Below are 22,814 nucleotides of genomic sequence, written 5' to 3'. Positions count from 1 at the left end.
ATCCTAGGTCGTCAGTCTTTGAACTACTTAAACCTAACTAACCTAAGGACATCACACACATCCATGCCCGAGGCAGGATTCGAACCTGCAACCGTAGCAGCAGCGCGGTTCCGGACTGAAGTTCCTAGAACCGCTCGGCCACAGTGGCTGGCCCCAAGTAAATCAGTAAATTTTTAAACACTAAAGAGCCAAAGAAACTGCTACACCTGTACGTCCCCAGTGAGCACACAGAAGTACCGCAACAAGACGTGGGATGAACTCGACTAATGTCTGTAGTAGTGCTGGAGGGAATTAACACCATGAATCCTGCAGGGCTGTCCATAAATCCGTAGGAGTATGAGGGCGTGCAGCACGTTGCAAGGCATCCTATATACACCCAGTGTCCATGTCTGGGGAGTTTGGTGGCCAGCAGTGGTGCTTAAATTCGGAAGTGTGTTCCTGGAGACACTATGTAGCAATTTTGAACGTGTGTCAGTGGCCAGACCCAAGTTAATCAAATGGTTCTAATGGCTCCGAGCACTATGAGACTGAACATCCTAGGTGAACGTGTGGTGTGTCGCATTGTCTTGCTGGAAGGGCCCGAGTCCGTCGGAATGCACAATGGACATGAATGGATGCAGGTGATCAGAAAAGATGCTTTCGTACGTGTTACCTCTCAGAGTCGTATCTAGACGTATATGGGGTTCCATGTCACTCCAACTGCACACGCCCCACACCATTACACAGCCTCCGCCAGCTGCTGACATGCAGGGTAAACGGATTCATGATTTTGTCTCCGTACCCTTACACGTCCGAACGCTCGATACAATTTGAAACGAGACTCGTCCGACCAGGGAACATGAGTCGTCAACTGTCCAATGTCGGTGTAGGCGGGATCTGCTGTACTACTGATTTACTTTCCGTGTGTGTCTTGTGGAGGAGGTTAGAGTCTGGAACACGGCGCAAATTGTCAGGTCTCTCCGTGGTACTGCTAGTGCTTCGTGGCCCAACCCGTACCCATTCACCGTAGGCTATAGCTTCATTATAAGAGAATTTTGATTTTTTCTTATAGTTTTCTTAGGCTTTAATCACAGATATGTTATTAATTTACATTTAACCCGCAGGACAGGAAAGGTAGTTTAAATTGTGGAAAGGGGCCAAAATAAGGGGCTGTCAGTTACACTCGAACATATAACTTGATTATTTGATCAAACTTTACAAGAGCCAAAAAAATTGTTTAAAAAACACACAGCTTTAATATGTGGGACTTAATTACTGGCTGAAAGCCACCTTAATTTAAAAACGGCTGAAGGCCAATAACTTAAAACGCAAGCATAATCAGAAATTTAAAAGGCAAGCCTCATCTTACAACAGTTCTTTATTTAGGCTGAAGGCCCAAAGAATCTGAGATTTTCAGAGCAAATAATTTTAATTCAAAATCGGCTGAAAGCCCAACACTTAACGCTAAACAACATTTTTTTAGAAAAAAAACAAATGCCTTACTTAAAACAGTTCTTAATTAGACAAAATTCAATCAAAACAGAAATTTAAAAGGCAAGGCCTTATCTTAAAACAGTGCCTTAGTTAGGCTGAGGGCCCAAAGAACCGTACACCTCATGGGCAAAACAACCTTAATTTAATAAAAAAATCGACTACAAGCCATACAAGTACAAACAACAAGAACAAATAAAATAAGGCGGTACACCCAAGGGCGCTCAGATGTTCGAGGGTCGGTCTGGGACTCACACTAACACTCACTTAGGTGAGATAGGCAGTCGGGCCAACCATTCACGATCCGACGACAACCCAACCGACCGACAGTCAACGGACCAAGCGACAGGATAATTGTCGGGATCGGTGAGCCACGGACCTCGTGGCAATGGGAACAGCCCCTCACACTCCGACCGCGCGTGGACGCCGCAAACGGGCTCGGCCAGACACACGCCACGGAGACTTCCTCGCTGCTCCACGCCAACCAACCGACTGCCCGGGCCCGGAAACGGTGAAGCACCAAATATACGTCGGCCGATGAGACGACCAACCGAACGACCACCCAACGGTCGTCCCGCTCCAATCTTTCTCCTTCGGATAGTGGATGTGTGTCGCCAGCGGCCGGCGAGCACTGGCTGTCGGCGCCTCACCGGCGCTCCGTCCCGACTGCACTGCTGGTCTGTCTCCAACTGACTGCCAGACACACGACGACCCGGAAATACTATCGGTCGCTCAGAGGTGGTACAACAGTACACTTATCGATACGCGCTGCTGCTGCCGCTCACGGGCAAGTAAGGCAGGAAGTTCGCAACGCCAGTTAATTGAATAAGCAAGCGAGACGGCAGTACCGCAATAGAAGATGACAAACAATAAATGGGATAAATGCGAGCCGTGCACAGCTCAAAATCCTAACAAGAACGACACGTTTTTCATGAATCTTTAATATGCTGTTCCCTTAAAATGGGCCACTCTGATGACACGCGAGCTACAACGCGATAGTAATTAAACACAAAAATTCTTTAACCACCAGTATGACGTTCCCCATAGCTTTATTACAGCAAATTGTACCAATTTATTACAACAAATCGTACCAATAACGATACGGCCTCGAGACATTCAATGTGCTGGTGCGTAGAAACAGCATATATTCTTCGAGTATAAGGTACAACATAAGACCCTCCGAATATGGGCTTCTACTGAACAAGGCCAGTACAATACAGCATCTCGTTTTCTGCGGGCCTCAAGCTTTCTTCTTGTGACTTAGGGAGCGTTCATGTAGAGGCACGATGTTACAATGTTTATGTAAAAATAAATTTATTTTTGGATGGGATCCACCTCGAGAAAAATAATTCTTCTTTTTATACAGACCTGTTTTGCAGGAAGTCACATTATCAATGTCTCTTTTATTTTCTTTCTATTTATAGCAGGATAATTTCTGTTTACTATTTGTACGTATATAAATTTCTGATCTAAAGAAAATATTCACAAATTTGAAAACACATGTTGTTTCACATACAGGGTGATTACCTACCCCTACAAATGGGTTGCACTGCCTTCAAAAATTACACGCAAGATTGTCATATTCTCTCACTCGCTAAGTGCATATTGTTAGTACTACAGAAAAAATTAACAGGACGTTTTTGTAGGAAATATAATAGTTAAATTTCGTTCTGGGATAGGTTTTCACTGGAGAGCATGCCTTTCGAGTTTTTCAAGAAAAGCGTGTTTGAAGATCACTTTTGTACATTTTTCTTGAATAATTCGAAAACTAGCTTCATGTTGCTTCTACTTTGTGTGAAACGTCGCCGAAATATCTCAAAACTTATTTCATGTTTCACATGACGAAATGGCTCCTCAACCGGAAATAGCAGGAAGTAACGTCACAGAACGCGTAAAGTACCACGTTAGTGTTAGGTAACTCATCTCGTGTGCCGACGGCTTAAGACCATTGCTCAACAACAGTAGCGCATTGTCAGAAGAGAGTACATCATTAGAGCTACCTGCAGAGACAGTTCTACTGCTGAACGAATGACAGGTGGATCTGTGTGCGAGTGAAATGTCGCGCAACTGGAAACGTACTCCACAGCTTAAGTACGCGGGACGGTGCGATTCTTGTGGGCAAAACATATGAACTGCACACAGATTCACCGTGAGATTCTGGCGGTATATGGACCAAATGAAAGGCCTCGTCCAGCCATAGTGAAATGGTGCAAACAATTCGACCAAGTCGCCTTAGACGTGGGTGGTGTTGATCGTTAACGAAGGCCGTCGACTTCGACCACAGATGTCAACGACAAGCGCCGGCACGAAGATTTTTGGGTTGTTTTGGGGGAAGAGACCAAACAGCGAGGTCATCGGTCTCATCGGATTAGGGAAGGACTGGGAAGGAAGTCGACGTGCCCTTTCAAAGGAACCATCCTGGCATTTGCCTGGAGTGATTTAGGGAAATCACGGAAAACCTAAATCAGTACGGCCGGACGCGGGATTGACACGTCGTCCTCCCGAATGCGAGTCCAGTGCGCTAACCACTGCATCACCTCGCTCGGTTGGCACGAAGATGAGGAACGCTAGAGGATAGGAGGCTGTGAGTTGACGTCTGCCAATAGTCTGCTGACTAGGACCGCACCACGACAGGAGCGGCCTCTACAATTTTTGTATCACGCCTGGAAGGCGGCGAGTGGGTCTGCTAATGGAAACTGAAAGGTTGGCCGAATGTAGGAAGCGAGCAGGAGCAGGAGCAGGTGATGTAAAATACGTCGGTACTGCAGTCTGAAGTTAAATCACCTTTACTCTAGCAAGAAGAATACATAACTTTGCAATGAGGTGCGAAGTTGAAGCGAAGTGTCCAGGCCGTCTGCTCTTGAACAACTGGGCTGAATCTACAGTGGTGCTCGTAGAGCTGAACAGCGCCTGCTTGAGGGTGCTGTCGTCGTTGTCTGTCGTAGTGCCAACTTAACTGGCAGCTATGCCGTGGCATCCTAGCTATCAATACCACCACAATAGTGGAATACAAGCGCCGTTCCTGCCAGCCTCGGCCGGACAGTAAAGCGACAGTACAAACCACGCCTTAGAACAGAGCTCTGGGATAGCTGTTATTAGTGATCCACAAACTGTGTGACGAACTTGCATGAACATTGCACACTACTGGCCATTAAAATTTCTACACCACGAAGACGACGTGCTACAGACGCGAAATTTAACCGACAGAAAGAAGATGCTGTGATATGCAAATGATTTGCTTTTCAGAGCATTCACACAACGTTGGCGCCGGTGGCGACACCTACAACGTTCTGACGTAAGAAAAGTTACCAACCGGTTTCTCATACACAAACAGCAGTTGACCGGCGTTGCCTGGTGAAACGTTGTCGTGATGCCTCATGTAAGGAGGAGAAATGCGTACGTTTCCGACTTTGATAAAGGCCGCAATGTAGCCTATCGCGATTGCGGTTTATCGTATCGCGACATTGCTGCTCGCGTTGGCTGTTAGCAGAATATGGAATCGGTGGGTTCAGGAGGGTAATACGGAACGCCGTGCTGGATCCCAACGGCCTCGTATCATTAGCAGTCGAGATGACAGGCATCTTATCCGCATGGCTGTAACGGATCGTGCAGCCATGTCTCGACCCCTGAGTCAACAGATGGGGACGTTTGCAAGACAACAACCATCTGCACGAACAGTTCGACGACATTTGCAGCTGCATGGACTATCAGCTCCGAGATCATGGCTGCGATTACCCTTGAGGCTGCATCAGAGACATGAGCGCCTGCCATGGTGTACTACTCAACGACGAACCTGGGTGCACAAATGGCAAAACGTCATTTTTTCGGATGATTCCAGGTTCTGTTGACAGCATCATGATAGTCGCATCGGTGTTTGGCAACATCGCGGTGAACGCACATTGGAAGCGTGTATTCGTCATCGCCATATTGGCGTATCACCCGGCGTGATGGTACGGGGTGCCATTGGTTACACGTCTCGGTCACCTCTTGTTCGCATTGACGGCACTTTGAACAGTGGACGTTACATTTAAGATGTGTTACGACGCGTGGCTCTACCCTTCATTCGATCCCTGCGAAACCCTACATTTCAGCAGGATAATGCACGACCGCATGTTGAAGGCATTTCTGGATACAGAAAATGTTCGACTGCTGCACTGGCCAGCACATTGTCCAGATCTCTCACCAATTGAAAACGTCTGGTTAATGGTGGCAGAGCAACTGGCTTGTCACAACACGCCAGTTGATGGACTGTGGTATCGTGTTGAAGCTGCATGGACAGCTGTACCTGTGCACGCCATCCAAGCTCTGTTTGACTCAATGCCCAGGCGTACCAAGGCCGTTATTACGGCCAGAGGTGATTTTCTCAGGCTCTATGCACCCAAATTGTGTGAAAATGTAATCACATGCCAGTTCTAGTATGATATATCTGTCCAATGAATACCCTTTTATGATCTGCATTTCTTCTTGGTGTAGCAATTTTAATGGCCAGTAGTGTAGATGACAAAGGACACTGTTTGCATGTCGCCCATCGCTTGCGACAACTCGTTGTAAGTCAAAGTATAGTCAATTTTCTTTATTTTAATAAAAACTATTAATGTGATTTTCTTGAATCGTTGTATAGCTAACTGAAAAAGCAGCATCTTTTAGGCACCCTTTAAGCAACGGTTGGGCATGACCTCACAGTCAAAGTAAAGGACAAGCTGACTGACAGCAATCAAAGGCTTTCCAACGATAAGGGAGTTCACACAGAGGTTCTCGAATGGCTCCGCGACCAAGAAGCAGATTTCTGTCGTCGAGGAACTGAACGATTGGTGGAATTTTCCATCCGTCGTTTACAGAGACTACGTTGAAAAATGGTGAGATGTTTGTGTCACTTTGGAGTGTAGTGCAGCATTGAATGAAACGTTCTCGGCCTGCCATAATAATGTCTAAATTACTTTCGAGTACCCAGTCGTATCTTCATTCGATGGTGTAGCTTAATCGTCGTCGTCAGCGTCGTTGTTCTTATTGTTGGTTTGCAGTTCGAAGACTGAATTGATGCTCTCGAATCTAGACTGCAACCGATCAGCTCTTCTTTACTAGTCAGTTGAAAATGATGTTTTGTAAAACACTACGAAAATTTGACTGCACAAAACTCCTAATAAATTACAGCTGACTCGATAATTCGAAGTTCAAGGGACGTAAACAAAGTTCCAGTAATTGAGCGTTAGCTTTAACACAAATCTGACTGATCACGTTATGGAATCAGAAAAAATGTCGAAATAAGAGTGCAAGTTAAACAGTATTGTACTGTGGTTTCAGTAACATAGTACGTCTTCACAAAGGGAAGCAGAGAGTAATAGCCTGAACTCAAAATTACGTTTACTTTTCCCAATTTTTATTTATTTTAACACTAGCAACAAGTCCCGGCTTCTCACGGGCCGATCTACTTCTTTTGTGTAGCGGTAATAAATTAGAAGTTAGAGTAAGGTGACTGGGTGGTATTTTCCACAACACGCACTGTTTTATTTGAACAAAATAACAAGTTACTGTAATTCATTTTATTAAGCAGCTACATATGATTTACATATTACTGTCTTCTTACGAGGGTAATCCCAAAAGTAAGGTCTCCTATTTTTTTTATAAGTACAGAATTCTGTTTGTGTGGCAGTTGGTCACACTGTTATGAAGAGTGCTTCACGCCCTGTGTGTAAACATGCACACGCCGTGCTGAGGTGCTCAGTCTTGGTTTGGCAGCCGTTGAGATTGGAGCTCCCGTTGGATGTTACCGCCAAGTGCGAATTGCGCGCAGTTATTCGGTTTTTGAACGCAAAGGGCACTGCACCGATTGAAGTGTATCGCCAATTGACGGAAGTGTATGGTGAGTCGTGGATGGATGTCAAAAATGGAAAGCAATTCAGCTCCGACGACGAGGTGAAAGAAGAGTTTCATAACTTTCTGAACAGCATGGCGGCGAGGTGGTATGACATGGGCTTACAAAAACTGCCACAGCGTCTACAAAAATGCGTCGAGAGAAGTGGTGATTATGTCGAAATATACCTAAATGGTTCAAATGGCTCTGAACACTATGGGACTTAACATCAGAGGTCATCAGTCCCCTAGAACTTAGAACTACTTAAACCTAACTAACTTAAGGACTTCACACACACCGATGCCCGAGGCAGGATTCGAACCTGCGATTACTTTTGGGATTACCCTCGTATTACTGCCACCGCTCGTAGTGGTAGGTGAACTTGAAGGTTACACGGAAAGATAATTTTGCAATAGGTAAGGCAATTCTCCAGTAGCGATAACGTAAGTTAATTTTTTTTTTTCCCAGGCATCAGTCTTCTGACTGATTTGATGCAGCTCGCCACGAATCCCTCTCTTAGTCAACCTTTTCATCTCAGAGTAGAACTTGCTACCTACGTCCTAAAGTATTGTCTGGATGTATCCCAAACTCTTTCTTCGTCTACAGTTTTTCCCATGCACAGCTCCATTTAGTACCATGCAGGTTATTCTCTAGTGTCCTAACGAATGCCTTATCATTCTGTCCCTTCTTCTTTTCAGTGTTTTCCGTATATTCCTTTCATCTCCGATTCTGCGGAGAACCTCCTCATTCCTTAGCTTAACAGTCAACCTAATTTTCAACATTCTTCTGTAGCACCACATCTCAAATGCTTCTATTATCTTCTGTTATCTTCTATTTCTGTTTCCCCACAGTCCACTTCGCAGTATACGGAGGTGATACCTCTTAATATCGTGCCTGACCTCCTTTTTTCCTGCGTAATGTAGCAACTCGACGTGGGCTCAACAAGTCGTTGGAAGTTCACTGCGGAAGTACTGAACCATGCTGCCTCTATAGCCGTCCATAGCAGCTAAAGTGTTGCCGGTGCAGGAGTTTGTGCACGAACTGAGCTCATGTAAATTTGAAGGCTGCTATTGACACCTCTTAACACTGCTTTTGTTTTCATTACGATTTTTTAATTTCGTTTATTTTCTCTCTAGCTTCACATCTACACAAGGGGATCTTATTTATTCAAGGGAACCTTTTTGACGCTGTTAAATCGCTCTATAATTAATTGCTCCTTGTTGTTTATGGTGTTGCTGGTGTGTTGTTAGTGAGGAAATGTAATTCATCTGCGAAGTAGCATATTACAAAACCCCATTTTGGCCAATTCTTGAGCATTGCACGTAATGCTGATAAGTGAGTCCCTTACCATGTAGGAGTAATAGCGAAGAGACGACATACGCGGAAGAATCTGTGTGCAGAAGCGCGTGAAAGCAGAGCACAGCAGTTACCATGGCGGAAGCCTTCCTTCACAGTGAACCGGTCCGACAAGTACCGCTTCGTAAGAATATCAGTCAAGGACAAGCGGCCGGGCAGGAAGTACACGCCTTGCGCTCTTCCAGCCACGAGTAACCAAACACTTCTAGTATTTTCCAGCATCGATACACGGGAAATCGATAAAATACTCTGAAATGAAATTCGTGTGGGGGGGATGAAATCAATGAAGATATATTGAATGCCATGAAATGGCATTAAAGAAATAGCTTTAAGAAATTCTCCATCGGGAATGTAATGACTCTCTTGTGACTAATGAAAATGCTTGTCAGACCAAGACTCGAACAAGGCACCCAGTCGCATTATACTGTCTCAGAACGCATTCATGCCTTACTCGGTTATTCATTGTTGCTTTTGTTGCCTCCTTTTACTTTCGGACACTGCAAACAGATGTCAGTTGGACAGGCAGCAAAACCAAAGAAGATCGAAACAAAATGGTCAGATCACTGGAAAAGAAATTGTTCTCAGACAAGGAAAGTAATAAGGGCAAGAAGAAAAGATAAAAGAAAACACTGAAATGCCCCAGTAAATCGCTTCCTGCAGTAGTACCCAAACGTGAGTACGGGGGCAGGATAAGCCGCGGTCCGACACCAGATATCTCTCCAGTGGCTCACTTCCCATATACTCCATAGTTGTAGAGAGAAGTAAGAGCAGCGCTGATAACTGGCCAAGCGTGGAGCAGTATAAGGATACCCCAATGGTGAAACTTCTTTATTATATTTTTACTTAAGCTCAAATAACTGGTAGGTGAAACTTCTTAATTTAATTCTGAAACTGCTGAGTGAAACTGAACGTACTGTCACTTTGCTATATTTTTTTCCCATTTCAACACTGACCTACAGAATTTTCCCTGACAAATACTGCTCAGTTATTCTATTCATTTATGACCCACAGTATACAACGATACACGATCTGATTGCTCAAATAATTAACACAGAAGAATGGCCCTGAGTTAGAAGGAATTCTAACAATAACCTATACATTTCATAATACACTAACCTCACGGAAAATCTTCATTGCACGAAGTACAGCGATACAGCAAGCACCAATAAAGCGAGCTAAATAAAAGATTCTGACTACTGTAGGCTCTAACTACTAACAGGCATGTGGATAGCAAAGGAAAGATTTTGTTGCAGAGCAAACAATGTATTTAGCAAATTTCACCTTAATAATGTGACATCCAGTTCAAAAATGTATATATAATCGTCCGTGACATCCAGATCCAAAAATTATATAATCGTTACAATGTTACATTTCCATGACGGTCACATGTCCAGATCGTCTGCTTGCACTAACACTTCAGACCTCTAACCTCCATCACTGCTAACTATTAACTTCAACTTCCATCACTGCTGGGTGTTCACCTCCAACTGCGAGTCCGACCAGCCACAGAGTGTCTCTTGCAGAGGGCGCAGAGCGCTGTCAGACTTTTTAATACAGTCTATCCGCTGCCAACATACACACATATGGCCAGCCGCTGTGACCGAGCGATTTTAGGCGCTTCAGTCTGGAACCGCGCGACCGCTACGGTCGCAAGTTCGAATCCTACCTCGGGCATGGATGTGTGTGATGTCTTTATGTTAGTTAGGTTTAAGTAGTTCTAAGTCTAGGGGACTGATGACCTCAGATGTTAAGCTCCATAGTGCTTAGAGCCAATTGAACCATACACACATATAAAAAGGCTACTTACAATCGTTATGGCCGCCGACCGCAAAAAGCAGGAAATGCCGGTTCGAGGTCCGGGCTGACCCAAATTCTCACTTTCGTTAGGAAACCATGAAGATACATGGTGTTTCGAAATGAATATCATGAGTTTTAAGCCTTCGCATCATTTATTACATTCAACTTAAACAGTTTTGTCTGCATACCTATGCGCAAAAGGAGTAGTATGGAACGACGAAGTGTTACTGAAAAACGCGTAGCCTCAATAAATCAGTTCGGAAGGTTAGTCGTGAATTAACAGTTGCATTGACGTCATGTGGAGGTTTTTAAGGAGATACAGTTACGTTCTGCAGTTACGTTCTGATCGTTTGCAGTTGTTACAAGCCTTAAAGCCCATAGACTACGGTCTACGTGCCAACTTTACATATGGAACGTTGCTGCATGACGATGAATATTTTCTGCATTGTGTCGATTCAGTGATGAACTGACATTTCACCTAAGTGGAAAATTGTACAATCACACTCAATGTACGCATGTGAGGATCACTAAATTCCCATGAGACGGTACAGTTGCAACGACGTTACCCTAAATTAAATGATATGTTGATTTTTTTCTATATCTCGGCGGAAAGTCAATGGGCCTTCGTGTTTCGGTGAAGCAACTGAACTGGTGTTTCTTATCTTGATGCGATCTTTAATTGGAAGAAGCGAAACCACATAACTTCATTTGACAACAAGGTGGTGCGCCGCCTCACTGGCACAATTAAGTACGTGACTGTTTAAATGACGTTGTACCCGACCGCTGGATTGGTTGCAAGGGGCTGTATATTTTGCGTGAGCTCCACGTTGACATACGATCTGACGCCATGCGATATTTACCTTTGGGGATTCATAAATGATCGTGTGTACGTGCCTCCGCTACCACCTGATCTAACCGACTTAGGAAGCAACATCGTTGCAACAATTACTCCACCATTGTTTCAACAATTACTCCACACACTGATCAACGCTTGGGAAGAACTCACCTATGCACTCGATGTACAACGAATAGTGCTCACATTCAACAGTTGTAAGAAAAACTGCCGGCCGAAGTGGTCGTGCGGTTAAAGGCGCTGCAGTCTGGAACCGCAAGACCGCTACGGTCGCAGGTTCGAATCCTGCCTCGGGCATGGATGTTTGTGATGTACTTAGGTTAGTTAGGTTTAACTAGTTCTAAGTTCTAGGGGACTAATGACCTCAGCAGTTGAGTCCCATAGTGCTCAGAGCCATTTGAACCATTTTTGTAAGAAAAACTATTTGAGTTGTTCTTTCATTTAATGTATTGTTTATAATTGTAAGCTGAATGTAGTAAGTGCTTTTTTTGTTTTTTTTTTTTGTCATCACTCTACTGACTGGTTTGATGCGGCCCGCCACGAATTCCTTTCCTGTGCTAACCTCTTCATCTCAGAGTAGCACTTGCAACCTACGTCCTCAATTGTTTGATTGACGTATTCCAATCTCTGTCTTCCTCTACAGTTTTTGCCCTCTACAGCTCCGTCTAGTGCCATGGAAGTTATTCCCTCATGTCTTAGCAGATGTCCTATCATCCTGTCCCTTCTCGTTATCAGTGTTTTCCACATATTCCTTTCCTCTCCGATTCTGCGTAGAACCTCCTCATTTCTTATCAGTCCGGCTGGGCACGTATTGTAGGCGTAACGGGTGCCAGTGCTACAAAGCCTTAAAAACCGCATATTCAATTTGAAACACTCTTGTAGTGTATCAGGATGTTTTCTCGAGTATCCTGGTGCACAATGAAGAATCGTTCCAGCACAAGATGGGCACAGTAGAGGAAATTGGTAGAAAGAGTGTGTAAGGCGAAATTAAAGCTTGTCCGCGCCGCTTTATTTTGGCACAAAGACATGACCCAGGTACGTTGACGGTGAACGCGTGGCGTCTACCGACTGGGCACGTGTTGGAGGCGTAACGGGTGCCAGGGATACGCAGCCAACCGACAATGCCAACGTCGTCAAGACAAATGAATTATCTTGTAATGTACAACAGACTGTCTGTATGACCTTTAAGGTCAGATGTCTATTATAACCGATGTAGCCTATTTGAACTACTGTAATGTATGTTAATGAGAAGTAATAAACTTTAAAATACAGAAGAGTTCAAACAAGAGTTCATTGGAAGTCATTTCATAGCTCGGAGTAGAAGTTGTGATCTTTGAAGACGGAACGAGGTCCAGAATAGTTCTTGGATGTTCTAGCATGGCGGTGGCACGGTAGCAAGTAGCAAGACAATAATCCACCAAGAAGACACATTTGAGGTACCAGACGGCAATCTAAAACAGTGTACGAGACGTTTTGAAGCTATATAAAGCATACCCGCAGTCATTTGCAAATTTTACACCAACCCTGTACGTTCACAATGTCAATCTTATACAAAGGGCGATCAAAAAGTTTCCGCTCGAACGCCACACTAACCCCATACCTACATCTTGATGTAACAATTTACCAACAGCCGTATGATTTGTAGAAGTTAATTTTATTTTATGAACTTCTATGTTCTACCAGTTTCGGCATAGTTTTAAATCGCTATACACGGAAGGAGCCATATAACTGGATCCGTGAATCGATCGTCCTGCAACAGCTCTTGGTCGCCTCGCCACCAAGAGCTCTCTCCTTCTCCCTCTCCCCCTACCTCCCTCCCTCCCTCCCTCCCCCCCTCCCTCACACTCTTCTCGCGCACCCTCGTTCTCTTTTGATTTTGGCCGCGCGGGATTAGCCGAGTGGTCTAAGGCGCTGCAGTCATGGGCTGTGCGGTTGGTCCCGGGGGAGGTTCGAGTCCTCCCTCGGGCATGGGTGTGTGTGTTTGTCCTTCGGATAATTTATGTTAAAGTAGTGTGTAAGCTTAGGGACTGATGACCTTAGCAGTTAAGTCCCAAAAGATTTCACACACATTTTTTGTTTTGTTTTGATTTTGCATTAGCTGTTTCTTGCGGGCTAGACAGTACTGAGGCGTTGCTGACTGGATACGTGCTTTGTGTTCCCGCAGCGAGCAAGCCGTGCGTGATGGCGGCCACGGTGGTGGGCCTTCTGGTCATCATCCTGGTGATCGCGCTGCCCATAGCGCTGCAGGACGACTACTCGGCCTACGAGTCGCTGGCGGGTCGGCCCGTCCCCCCAGAGGTGGCCGCGCTGCTAAAGTCGTCGCCGCTCATCGACGGGTGAGCTCCAGCACTACCGCAGCGAGCTGTCTTGTCTGCTCTGCCGCCTTGCGCCTAGTCGCATTCTGAAGTTTTTGGAGAACGAAACTATCCCTCCAAAAGAAATGCACACTATTTTTTAATCCACCTTTTATTCTACATTTTTGAAAGTTTTACAGCCTGTAGATACATCCTTTAGGAACAATATTTTCATTTCTCCACATAATTTCCATCCCTCTCAACTGCCTTACGCCATCTTGGAACCAGCGCCTGTATACCCACACGGTAAAATTCTGGATGAACCTGTTGGAGCCACTGTCTGGCAGCGTGCACGAGGGAGTCATCATCTTCAAACCTTGTTCCACGAACAGAGTCTTTCAGTTTCCCAAAGAGATCATAGTCACATGGAGCCAAGTCAGGACTGTAAGGCGGGTGTTTCAGTGTTGTCCATCCAAGTTTTGTGATCGCTTTTGTGGTTTCTTGACTGACATGTGACCGTGCATTGTCGTGCAACAGCAAAACATCCTGCTTTTGCCGATGTGGTCGAACACGACTCAGTCGAGCTCGAAGTTTCTTCAGTGTCGTCACATATACATCAGAATTTATGGTGGTTCCACTTGGCTTGATATCCACATGCAAGAATCCTTCAGAATAGAAAAACATCGTAGCCATAAGTTTCCAGCAGAGGGTGTTGTTTTGAATATTTTTTTCTTGGGTGAATTTGCATTCTGCCACTCCATTGATTGCCTCTTCGTCTCTGGTGAAAAATGATGGAGCCATGTTTCACCACCTCTCACAATTCTTCCAAGAAATTCATCTCCACCATTCTCGTACTGTTCCAAAAGTTCGCTGCATACCGTTTTTCTTGTTTCTTTGTGAGCCACTGTCAACATCTTGGGAACCCACCTGGCACAAACCTTTTTTAACGCCAACACATTCAGTATTCCGCAAACACTTCCTTCCCCTATCCCAACGTAGCGTGACAAATCATTCACTGTGATGCGTCTGTCAGCAGTCACCAGTCCGTCAACTCTCTGCTCATTGTCTGGAGTGTGTGCAGTAGGAGGGCTGCCACTGCGAGGACAATCCTCAATATTGCCGTGCCCGGTTTCATCACGTAACCTGCTTGCCCACCGACCAACTGTACTGCGATCGACAGCAGCATCTCCGTACACCATTTTCAACCTCTGCCGGCCGAAGTGGCCGTGCGGTTAAAGGCGCTGCAGTCTGGGACCGCAGGACCGCTACGGTCGCAGGTTCGAATCCTGCATCGGGCATGGATGTTTGTGATGTCCTTAGGTTAGTTAGGTTTAACTAGTTCTAAGTTCTAGGGGACTAATGACCTCAGCAGTTGAGTCCCATAGTGCTCAGAGCCATTTGAACCATTTCAACCTCTTTTGGATGTTTTCCACTGTCTCGTTTTCACAGCACAGGAATTCTATGACAGAACGTTGCTTCTGACAAATGTCAAGTGCAGCAGCCATCTTGAAGACATGCTGTGACAGCGCCACTCACGGCAACAGGTTGAACTAAGTTTGAAAACAAGCGGGAAGGATGTATCTACACACTGTAAAACTTTCACACATGCAGATTGAAAACTGCACTTTTACAAAAATAGTGTACATTTCTTTTGGAGTAACCCTCGTATTAACAAGAGTTTCCCAATTTGGCATCCCGCGAAATTCGTCTCGCTCTGTTCGTCCACGAAGCCCAGAAAGCCGAGGACAAAGGTGCTCTCGTTATCCCGTATTCCTCGGCTTCACGAAGGCATTAGGAACAGTCCCACACTGTTACATAATAAATAAAATGCGAGTTTACCTTTGTCGGATTGAATTTGTGACTTCGTTCAGGATTTTGCAGGTGTAAGAGGGGTGTCCTATAAGTAATGCAACCCATTCTTTTTCTCGGACGACTTCTGTTGAAAAAATTCGGAATTTGTTGAGGAACACCGTGCACTATTTCCGCTTCAGCCCATATAGTTTCATGAAGTTCCGATACGTAGCGGCGCTATCCGAAGTCTTCAGAGTAGCATCGGTAACGGACATGCACCTTCTAACAACCCTACCACAACAAAGGTCAAAAATTAATTATGATTGTAGTGTTGCTCACGCTGCTAAATATTGCATTTTCGGGCAACAACAAAGTTATATTATGTGGCAGGTATCATTAGAGCACAGTTAATAAAGTCATTTCTTGAAGTAATGGATAAACTAGGCACTCATCTTTTTGTGTTTCCCACGCTGGTCTCGTTGTGAACTCATGGCTCAATCGTCGAAAATCTAGGTAGCGATGATTCCAAGTTCGGATGCAAAGAGGCCTAGGCCTTATTCTGCGATATTCAAAAGTTTTATAGATGTGTTTCATAAACCATTCTTGAAGATTAAACTTTTGCAAGTTAGGACAATGGTGATGTAAAAAAGTAATCAGCACTCCGAATTTAAGTTACAGTTCTTTTTTATTACTTTTGTTGCAATATCACTTAACTCGTTCCGAAACATCACTTCACAATATAAAACATACTTGAAAATATCTTCCTCACTGTTAAAGTTCACATTTCATAAACTTACTACAATTTGCGTCTTTTCAACATAACGACCAAGACTTGACTCTCTAATAACAGCTTACGCCCCAGAAATCAGATTTGCAAGTACGTCAAGGATCATAGTCACAAAAGAAAGAATACACATAAGAATAATATCATTGTAATATAAAGATATCGATGTATCAGAGTACCTCTACATTAATGAAATCAAATCTGAATGGTGTCACAGAAATATGTTATTTGTTTCGCAGAAAGACAGTAGAATATTGCTGGTATCGAGAGGTTGAGGTGAGGTGCCGTAATGGTTACGTAATTGAACTACCATTACAGCCTCAAGCAGAGATCTGTGTTTGAGTTTCTTTCGGCGGAAAACCAGAGCATTGCAGACTTTCGTAGGCGCTTGCAGAATGTCTACAGAGACCTGGCAGCGAACAGACGCACGGTACGCCGTTGAGCCAGGCGTCTCCCATCGTTGCAACAAGCCGCGCAAAACTGTCCTGTCTCCCGCGTGCCGGCCGCCCGCACACAGCTGCGACTCCTGCAGTGTTGCAACGTGCGGACACTCTCATTCGAGGTGATCGACGGATCACAGCCTAGCACCTCGCTACACACCCTGAACGTCCCTGTTGGTAGTGCCAACACACTCGTCCACCAGGCTGGGGTACTCAAATGTGTCTGCCCAGTGGGTTCCTCGCCACCTAATAGGAGTCGATAAACAGAAACAGAGGACCATCTGTGCGGAAATGCTTGTGCGTTACCATACTGATTGTGATAGTTTATTGTCAAACATCGTCCAAGGCGATGAAATATTAATTACTGGACATTAAAATTGCTACACCAAAAAGAAATGCAGATGATAAACGGGTATTCATTGGACAAATATATTATACTAGAACTGACATGTGATTACATTTTCACGCAATTAGGGTGCATAGATCTCGAGAAACCATTACCCAGAGAAACCACCTCTGGCCGTAATAACGGCCTTGATACGGCTGGGCATTTAGTCAAACAGAGCTTGGATGGCGTGGACAGGTACAGCTGCCCATGCGGCTTCAACACGATACCACAGCTCATCAAGAGTAGTGACTGGCGTATTGTGACGAACCAGTTGCTCGGCCACCATTGACCAGGCGTTTTCAATCGGTGAGAGATCTTGAGAATGTGCTGGCCAGGGCAGCAGTCGAACATTTTCCGTATCCAGAAAGGCCCGTACAGGACCTGCAACATGCGCTCGTGCATTATCCTGCTGAAATGGAGGGTTCCTCAGGGATCGAATGAAGGGTAGAGCCAGGGGTCGTAACACATCTGAAATGTAATGTCCACTTTTCAAACTGCCGTCAGTGCGAACAAGAGGTGACCGAGACGTGTAACCAATGGCACCCCGTACCATCACGCCGGGTGATACGCCAATATGGCGATGACGAATACACGCTTCCAATGTGCGTTCACCGCGATGTCGCCAAACACGGATGCGACCGTCATGATGCTGTAAACAGAACCTGAATTCATCCGAAGAAGTTGACGTTTTGCCATTTGTGCACCCAGGTTCGTCATTGAGTACAGCATCGCAGGCGCTCCTCTCTGTGATGCAGCCTCAAGGATAACCGCAGCCATGGTCTCCGAGCTGATAGTCCATGCTGCTGCAAACGTCGTCGAAATGTTCGTGCAGATGGTTGTTGTCTTGCAAACGTCCCCATCTTTTGACTCAGGGATCGAGACGTGGCTGCACGATCCGTTACAGCCATGCGGATAAGATGCCCGTCATCTCCACTGCTAGTGATACGAGGCCGTTGGGATCCAGCACGGCGTTCCGTATTACCCTCCTGAACCCACCGATTCCATATTCTGCTAACAGTCACTGGATCTCGACCAACGCGAGCAGCAATGTCTCGATACGATAAACCGCAATCGCGATAGGATACGATCCGACATTTATCAGTCGGAAACGTGATGGTACGCATATCTCCTTCTTACATGAGGCTTCACAACAACATTTCACCAGGCAACGCCGGTCAACTGCTGTTTGTGTATGAGAAATCGGTTGGAAACTTTCCTATTGTCAGCACGTTGTACGTGTCGCCACCGGCACCAACCTTGCGTGAATGCTCTGAAATGCTAATCATTTGCATATCACAGCATCTTCTTCCTGTCGGTTAAATTTAACGTCTGTACCACGTCATCTTCGTGGTGTAACAATTTTAATGGCCAGTAGTGTAGTTCATCACTTCGAAACGGAAACAAAACTGCAATCCATGGAGTGGCTCGACACCATCTCTCCTCCGAAGAAAACGTTCACAGTCTCACCCTCAGATGGTAAAGTCATGGCGACCTTCTAGAACTTTGAAGGGGTTATTTTGTTTGATGTACTCCCTCGTAGCGCAAAGATCAACTCTGAAGTCTACCGTATAACCCTCAGGAAACTGAAGAAATGATTTCAGCGTGTTCGTCGCCAAAAATATGCAAACGAACTTCTCGTTTTCCAAGACAACCCAAGGCTCCAGAGAGGAGATCACAAAAGTTCATTGGACCGTTGTTCCTCGCCCACCCTACAGCCCGGATCTTGCGTCTTCCGGCTTCCATCTGTTGAGTCCAATGAAGAACGCACTCCGCGGAACGTAGGAGGTGGATGATAGGGAGGATTCTGAAGCAGTAAAACGTTGATTTCGACGTCGATCAGTATAAATAGTACCATGCAGGCATACACGCCCTGCCAATAAGGTGGCGTAAGGCCGTCGCACTGAAAGGAGATCATGTTGAAAAACAATCTTTTGTAGCCGAATGAGTGCGGAATAATATGGTGGATTGGAATACTGAGTGAAACCATGCTTACTACCTGAGCCCCCATCTTACTGTTACTCGCTCCTGTGAACGGGAACGCGTTATGCAGATCTTGGTGCCTCTCGCGTCCATCTAGAAAAGATAACCTGAAGATGCCTAAATAAGGCGAAACGCGTCGCTTAAAAATAAAAAAAACTAACATTGCTACCAAGACTGTTTTTAACCAATAATTTAAAGGTACTTTCTCGAGTATCCCGGTGGAAAGTTAAAAAGTCATTAGTATTTACAACTTACATTAATGTTCTGCTGGAAAACGCTGCAGGCTCCATGAGGCTATTCGCGGACGACTTTGTTGTCTCGAGGAATGTTGCAACGGCAGACGACTTTGGCAAAATGTAAGATGATCTGCGGAGAAGACGATTGTGGCAAGTTTTTATCATAAAAATCAACCAGCAGTTTGTACAGTTGCCGACAATGTCGAGCTACAAGCTTTAGGAAAGGACAGCGATCGATGAGGCCAATCCAGGACTTAAAAATTAGAGTTGAGATCTCGGGTCATATTTAGTCATTGCAAAGTGCTGTGATGTCCCAATCCTTGCTATATAAATTATCGCAGATTTTAATTTTGGAATACTTAGATCTTGTTGGTACAATATTACTGCTTATTCTCTTCTTTTAACAAATGCTGTCCATTCCCCGTTAAATGGCTCCCTCCATTTTGAGTCCATAATGATAAACCTGGAGAGAATGAGAGGAACTACAAACACTGTAAACACGGGCTTCCCTACCACGCATTCAAGAAACAATCTAATACTTATTGTGTGTAATTAACATTCTTAACAGCCACAGGTCATGCACAATTTAATCACTAATACCGGTTTCGCTCTTCAGGCACGAGCGTCATGTGATAATCATTGCCCCGGGCTGAAAATCTCGCGTCGGTGCCACAGTAAAATACGAACTTTGTGTTGCCACCAGAGGAATGATCTAATGAATTTAGTATTTGGCCTGAATTGCATAATTTGTATGTAACAAGTCATACAATTGTTAAATTACAAATCCTTCTTTCTGCAATGCTGTATTTAATTGGACGTTAAATTTACCTTTAGATTATCCAATATCGGCGTCACGATCTTCTTCAAGTACACTTACCCTAAAGTAAACGAGATTGTTGCACTTGAAAATGGTACCAAAAAGTGGGCAGTCATGATGCTTCAAGTTTGTTCAGGAAAACGTAGCCGTATAGGAAGAATGGCTTACTTCAATAAATTTGATGGCTTAGGTCCGATATGCGAAGAATTGCAACGAAGAAGTGAACGTCATGGAACCGAACGTCACGGAAGGCACTAGAAACGTCCACTTTGTTTCCCAATTTAAAGCCGCACACTGTGAATAATGCTCAGAGCTGTTTAGGACGAAGCGAAATAAAATTGAAGGTAGTGAACGCTTACATATCTAAACGTGAAGTGAAGTGCTAGAAACTCTCGGTTTGGGCGCCAGTTAAGCGCCACAGCCCCCTACCCCAGCCGCGTCCCTCGGCAACAGGTGGGCGCCAGCAAGTAAACACAAAAATTGCCTCCCCAGACGAACGCCGTGTTCTCTCTGCTTCTGGCAGAGTCGGCTTGCGGCCAGCAAAGTTAAGCCCTCGGGGCTACGGCTTCGACTTAAAGGGAACCACACGAGCTTTCTACGACTTTCCGTATCCGACGTAGCAAATGACAGGTCTTTCCCCGGTTCTCATTTTTACAGTCTGTGGCTGATCTTTTTGTTTAGCCAACATTCAGTGACATGTAAGGCTCGTTCTGTGCTACACGCATCATTAAATCCACAAATTCGCATGGCAGTTCCGCCATGACGTTCTCGCACACCTCTGAGTTCGTAATATCCAGAACTAAGATGGTAACATAAGTGAAGCGAAGTGCTGGCCAGAGACTAGTTTTGATGCAGGTCTACACTTTGCAAGGAGATCAGCTCCACATAACTACTGCAACCTACATCAATTTGAACCTGACTGCTGTAGTCACGCCGAAGTGTGTCCCCCTCCTCCCCCCTTCCCTCGCCCCCCCCCCCCCCCCCATACACACGCACACTTACTTCCATTACCACATTGACGATTCCTTGATTTAGTTAAGTAATGTCTTAAATTTCTCTTCTTCGCAGGATCTTCCGGATGCTTCTGTAGCACAACACTTTAAAAGCTTCTACTCTCCTCTCGTCTTAAGTTATTTATCGTCCGCATTTTACTTCCACACAATGCAGCGTGCTACACAAATACCTTCAGAAGAGACTTACGGACATTGAAATTTTATATTTGATAACAAATTCCACTTCTTCAGAAATGCTTTTTCTTGCTGTTTCCTGTCTGCATTTTACTCATATGCCCTCTCTAATGCGGCGATTGTAATTTATTTCGCTGTCCAACTAGCAAAACTCATCTACTGCTTTTCATATCTTACTTCCTATCCTTATTTGATACGATGATACTCCATCACCTATGTTTTACTTAGATCGATATTCATCTTATAAGCTTCTTGCAAGACAGTCTTTCCGTGCAACTGATCTTCAAAGTACTATGCGTCTCTGGAAGTATTACAGTGTCACCGGCAAACCTCAACACTTTTATTTTTTTCTCCCTGAACTGTAATCCCCTTTACAAATTTGTCCTTGGTTTCCTCGACATTTTTATCAGTGCAGAGATTGAATAACACCGACAGTTGTCTAAAACACTCACTACGTTCTCAACTACTGTTTCCCTTTCACTCTTCGACCCTTCAGCTGCAGTATCGATTCTGAAGATACCGTTCCGCTCCCTTTATTTTATTCCTGCTTGCCCAAGAATTACAAAGAGAGTATTCCAGTCAATATTGTCAAAAACTTTCTCTAAGTCTACAAATGCTGTAAATTTAGATTTGCCTTTCCTCGAACTATCTTCTGAAATAAATCGTAAGATCATTATTGCTTCGTGCCTTCACGACCTGAGACTGACCTCCTCGCAGACTGCCCTCTACCAATATTTTCCATTCTTCTGTAAATAATTCGTGTTAGAATTCTGCAGGCATGATTTACTAAACTGATGATTCGGCAATACACTTGCACACCTGCGGTCTATAGTGTGGGGTACTACGTTCTGTATACTAAGTACAATATCGTATGTATAAACAAGTAATTAACATTTTACAGTTTAAGTTCTCGTCCCTCCATTCTAGAAGACATAGGGACAGCCAGAATTGCACTTCGACCACTGCAAGGAAATTAGACAACGTTCTGAAGACCACTATAATCCACATAATCATCTTGAGACATTCAGCAACTAGGTAGATACTTAAGATAATTTTCATTTATTGTCTCAGTTGCACATTTTGTCTAGTCAGAATCATATATCAGAGTACTCTGACACACGGTTCTGAGTAGACAAAACGGTTTGCTGAAGCAAGTACTTAGATCTGAAGATGATCCAGATTGATCGAGACATGTAATGTAATTAAAAATGTGCAACTCAGACGGAGCTATAAATGAGAATTATCTTAAATATGAACACGATGATGCCCGTTGTTACTAGAAGCGCCCTCACATTGAATGATTTCCTTTATCCCTAGCAGTATCATATCCTTAACGTTTTCTTCTTTTCTGTATACGATGTAGATCTTTTTTTGTGGCGGCCATGAGTCGTCCTCAAAGAGAACCTGTACGGGCTGTTTTTTTTTTTAGTATCACTACCAGCGTGCGACCCAGCTCACTAAAGGACTGTCATCTAGAAGCACTAGCATTTTTCCATTCGTGTTGGCACTGGTTTTTGCGTGATTCGTTTCAACGTGCAACAGACTCTGAAGTTCGGCACCTTGTCGTACT

The 22,814-nt window shown here is 44.6% G+C and overlaps 1 protein-coding gene across 1 annotated transcript in view; it reads left to right on the top strand.

Moving 5' to 3' along the window:
- Positions 1-22,814, top strand: part of LOC126416797 (dipeptidase 1-like) — a 504,557-nt gene that overhangs the window by 158,349 nt on the left and 323,394 nt on the right. The window contains exon 2 of the mRNA XM_050084666.1: positions 13,492-13,663. Within this exon, the coding sequence (XP_049940623.1) occupies positions 13,492-13,663 (172 nt within the window). The remainder of the gene's footprint in view (positions 1-13,491; positions 13,664-22,814) is intronic.

This window comes from Schistocerca serialis, chromosome 8, assembly GCF_023864345.2.
Source record: "Schistocerca serialis cubense isolate TAMUIC-IGC-003099 chromosome 8, iqSchSeri2.2, whole genome shotgun sequence".
NCBI classification, from domain to species: Eukaryota; Metazoa; Arthropoda; class Insecta; order Orthoptera; family Acrididae; genus Schistocerca; species Schistocerca serialis.
The sequence above is the reverse complement of the archived record's forward strand: the minus strand, read 5'-3'. Positions and strand labels throughout refer to the sequence as shown.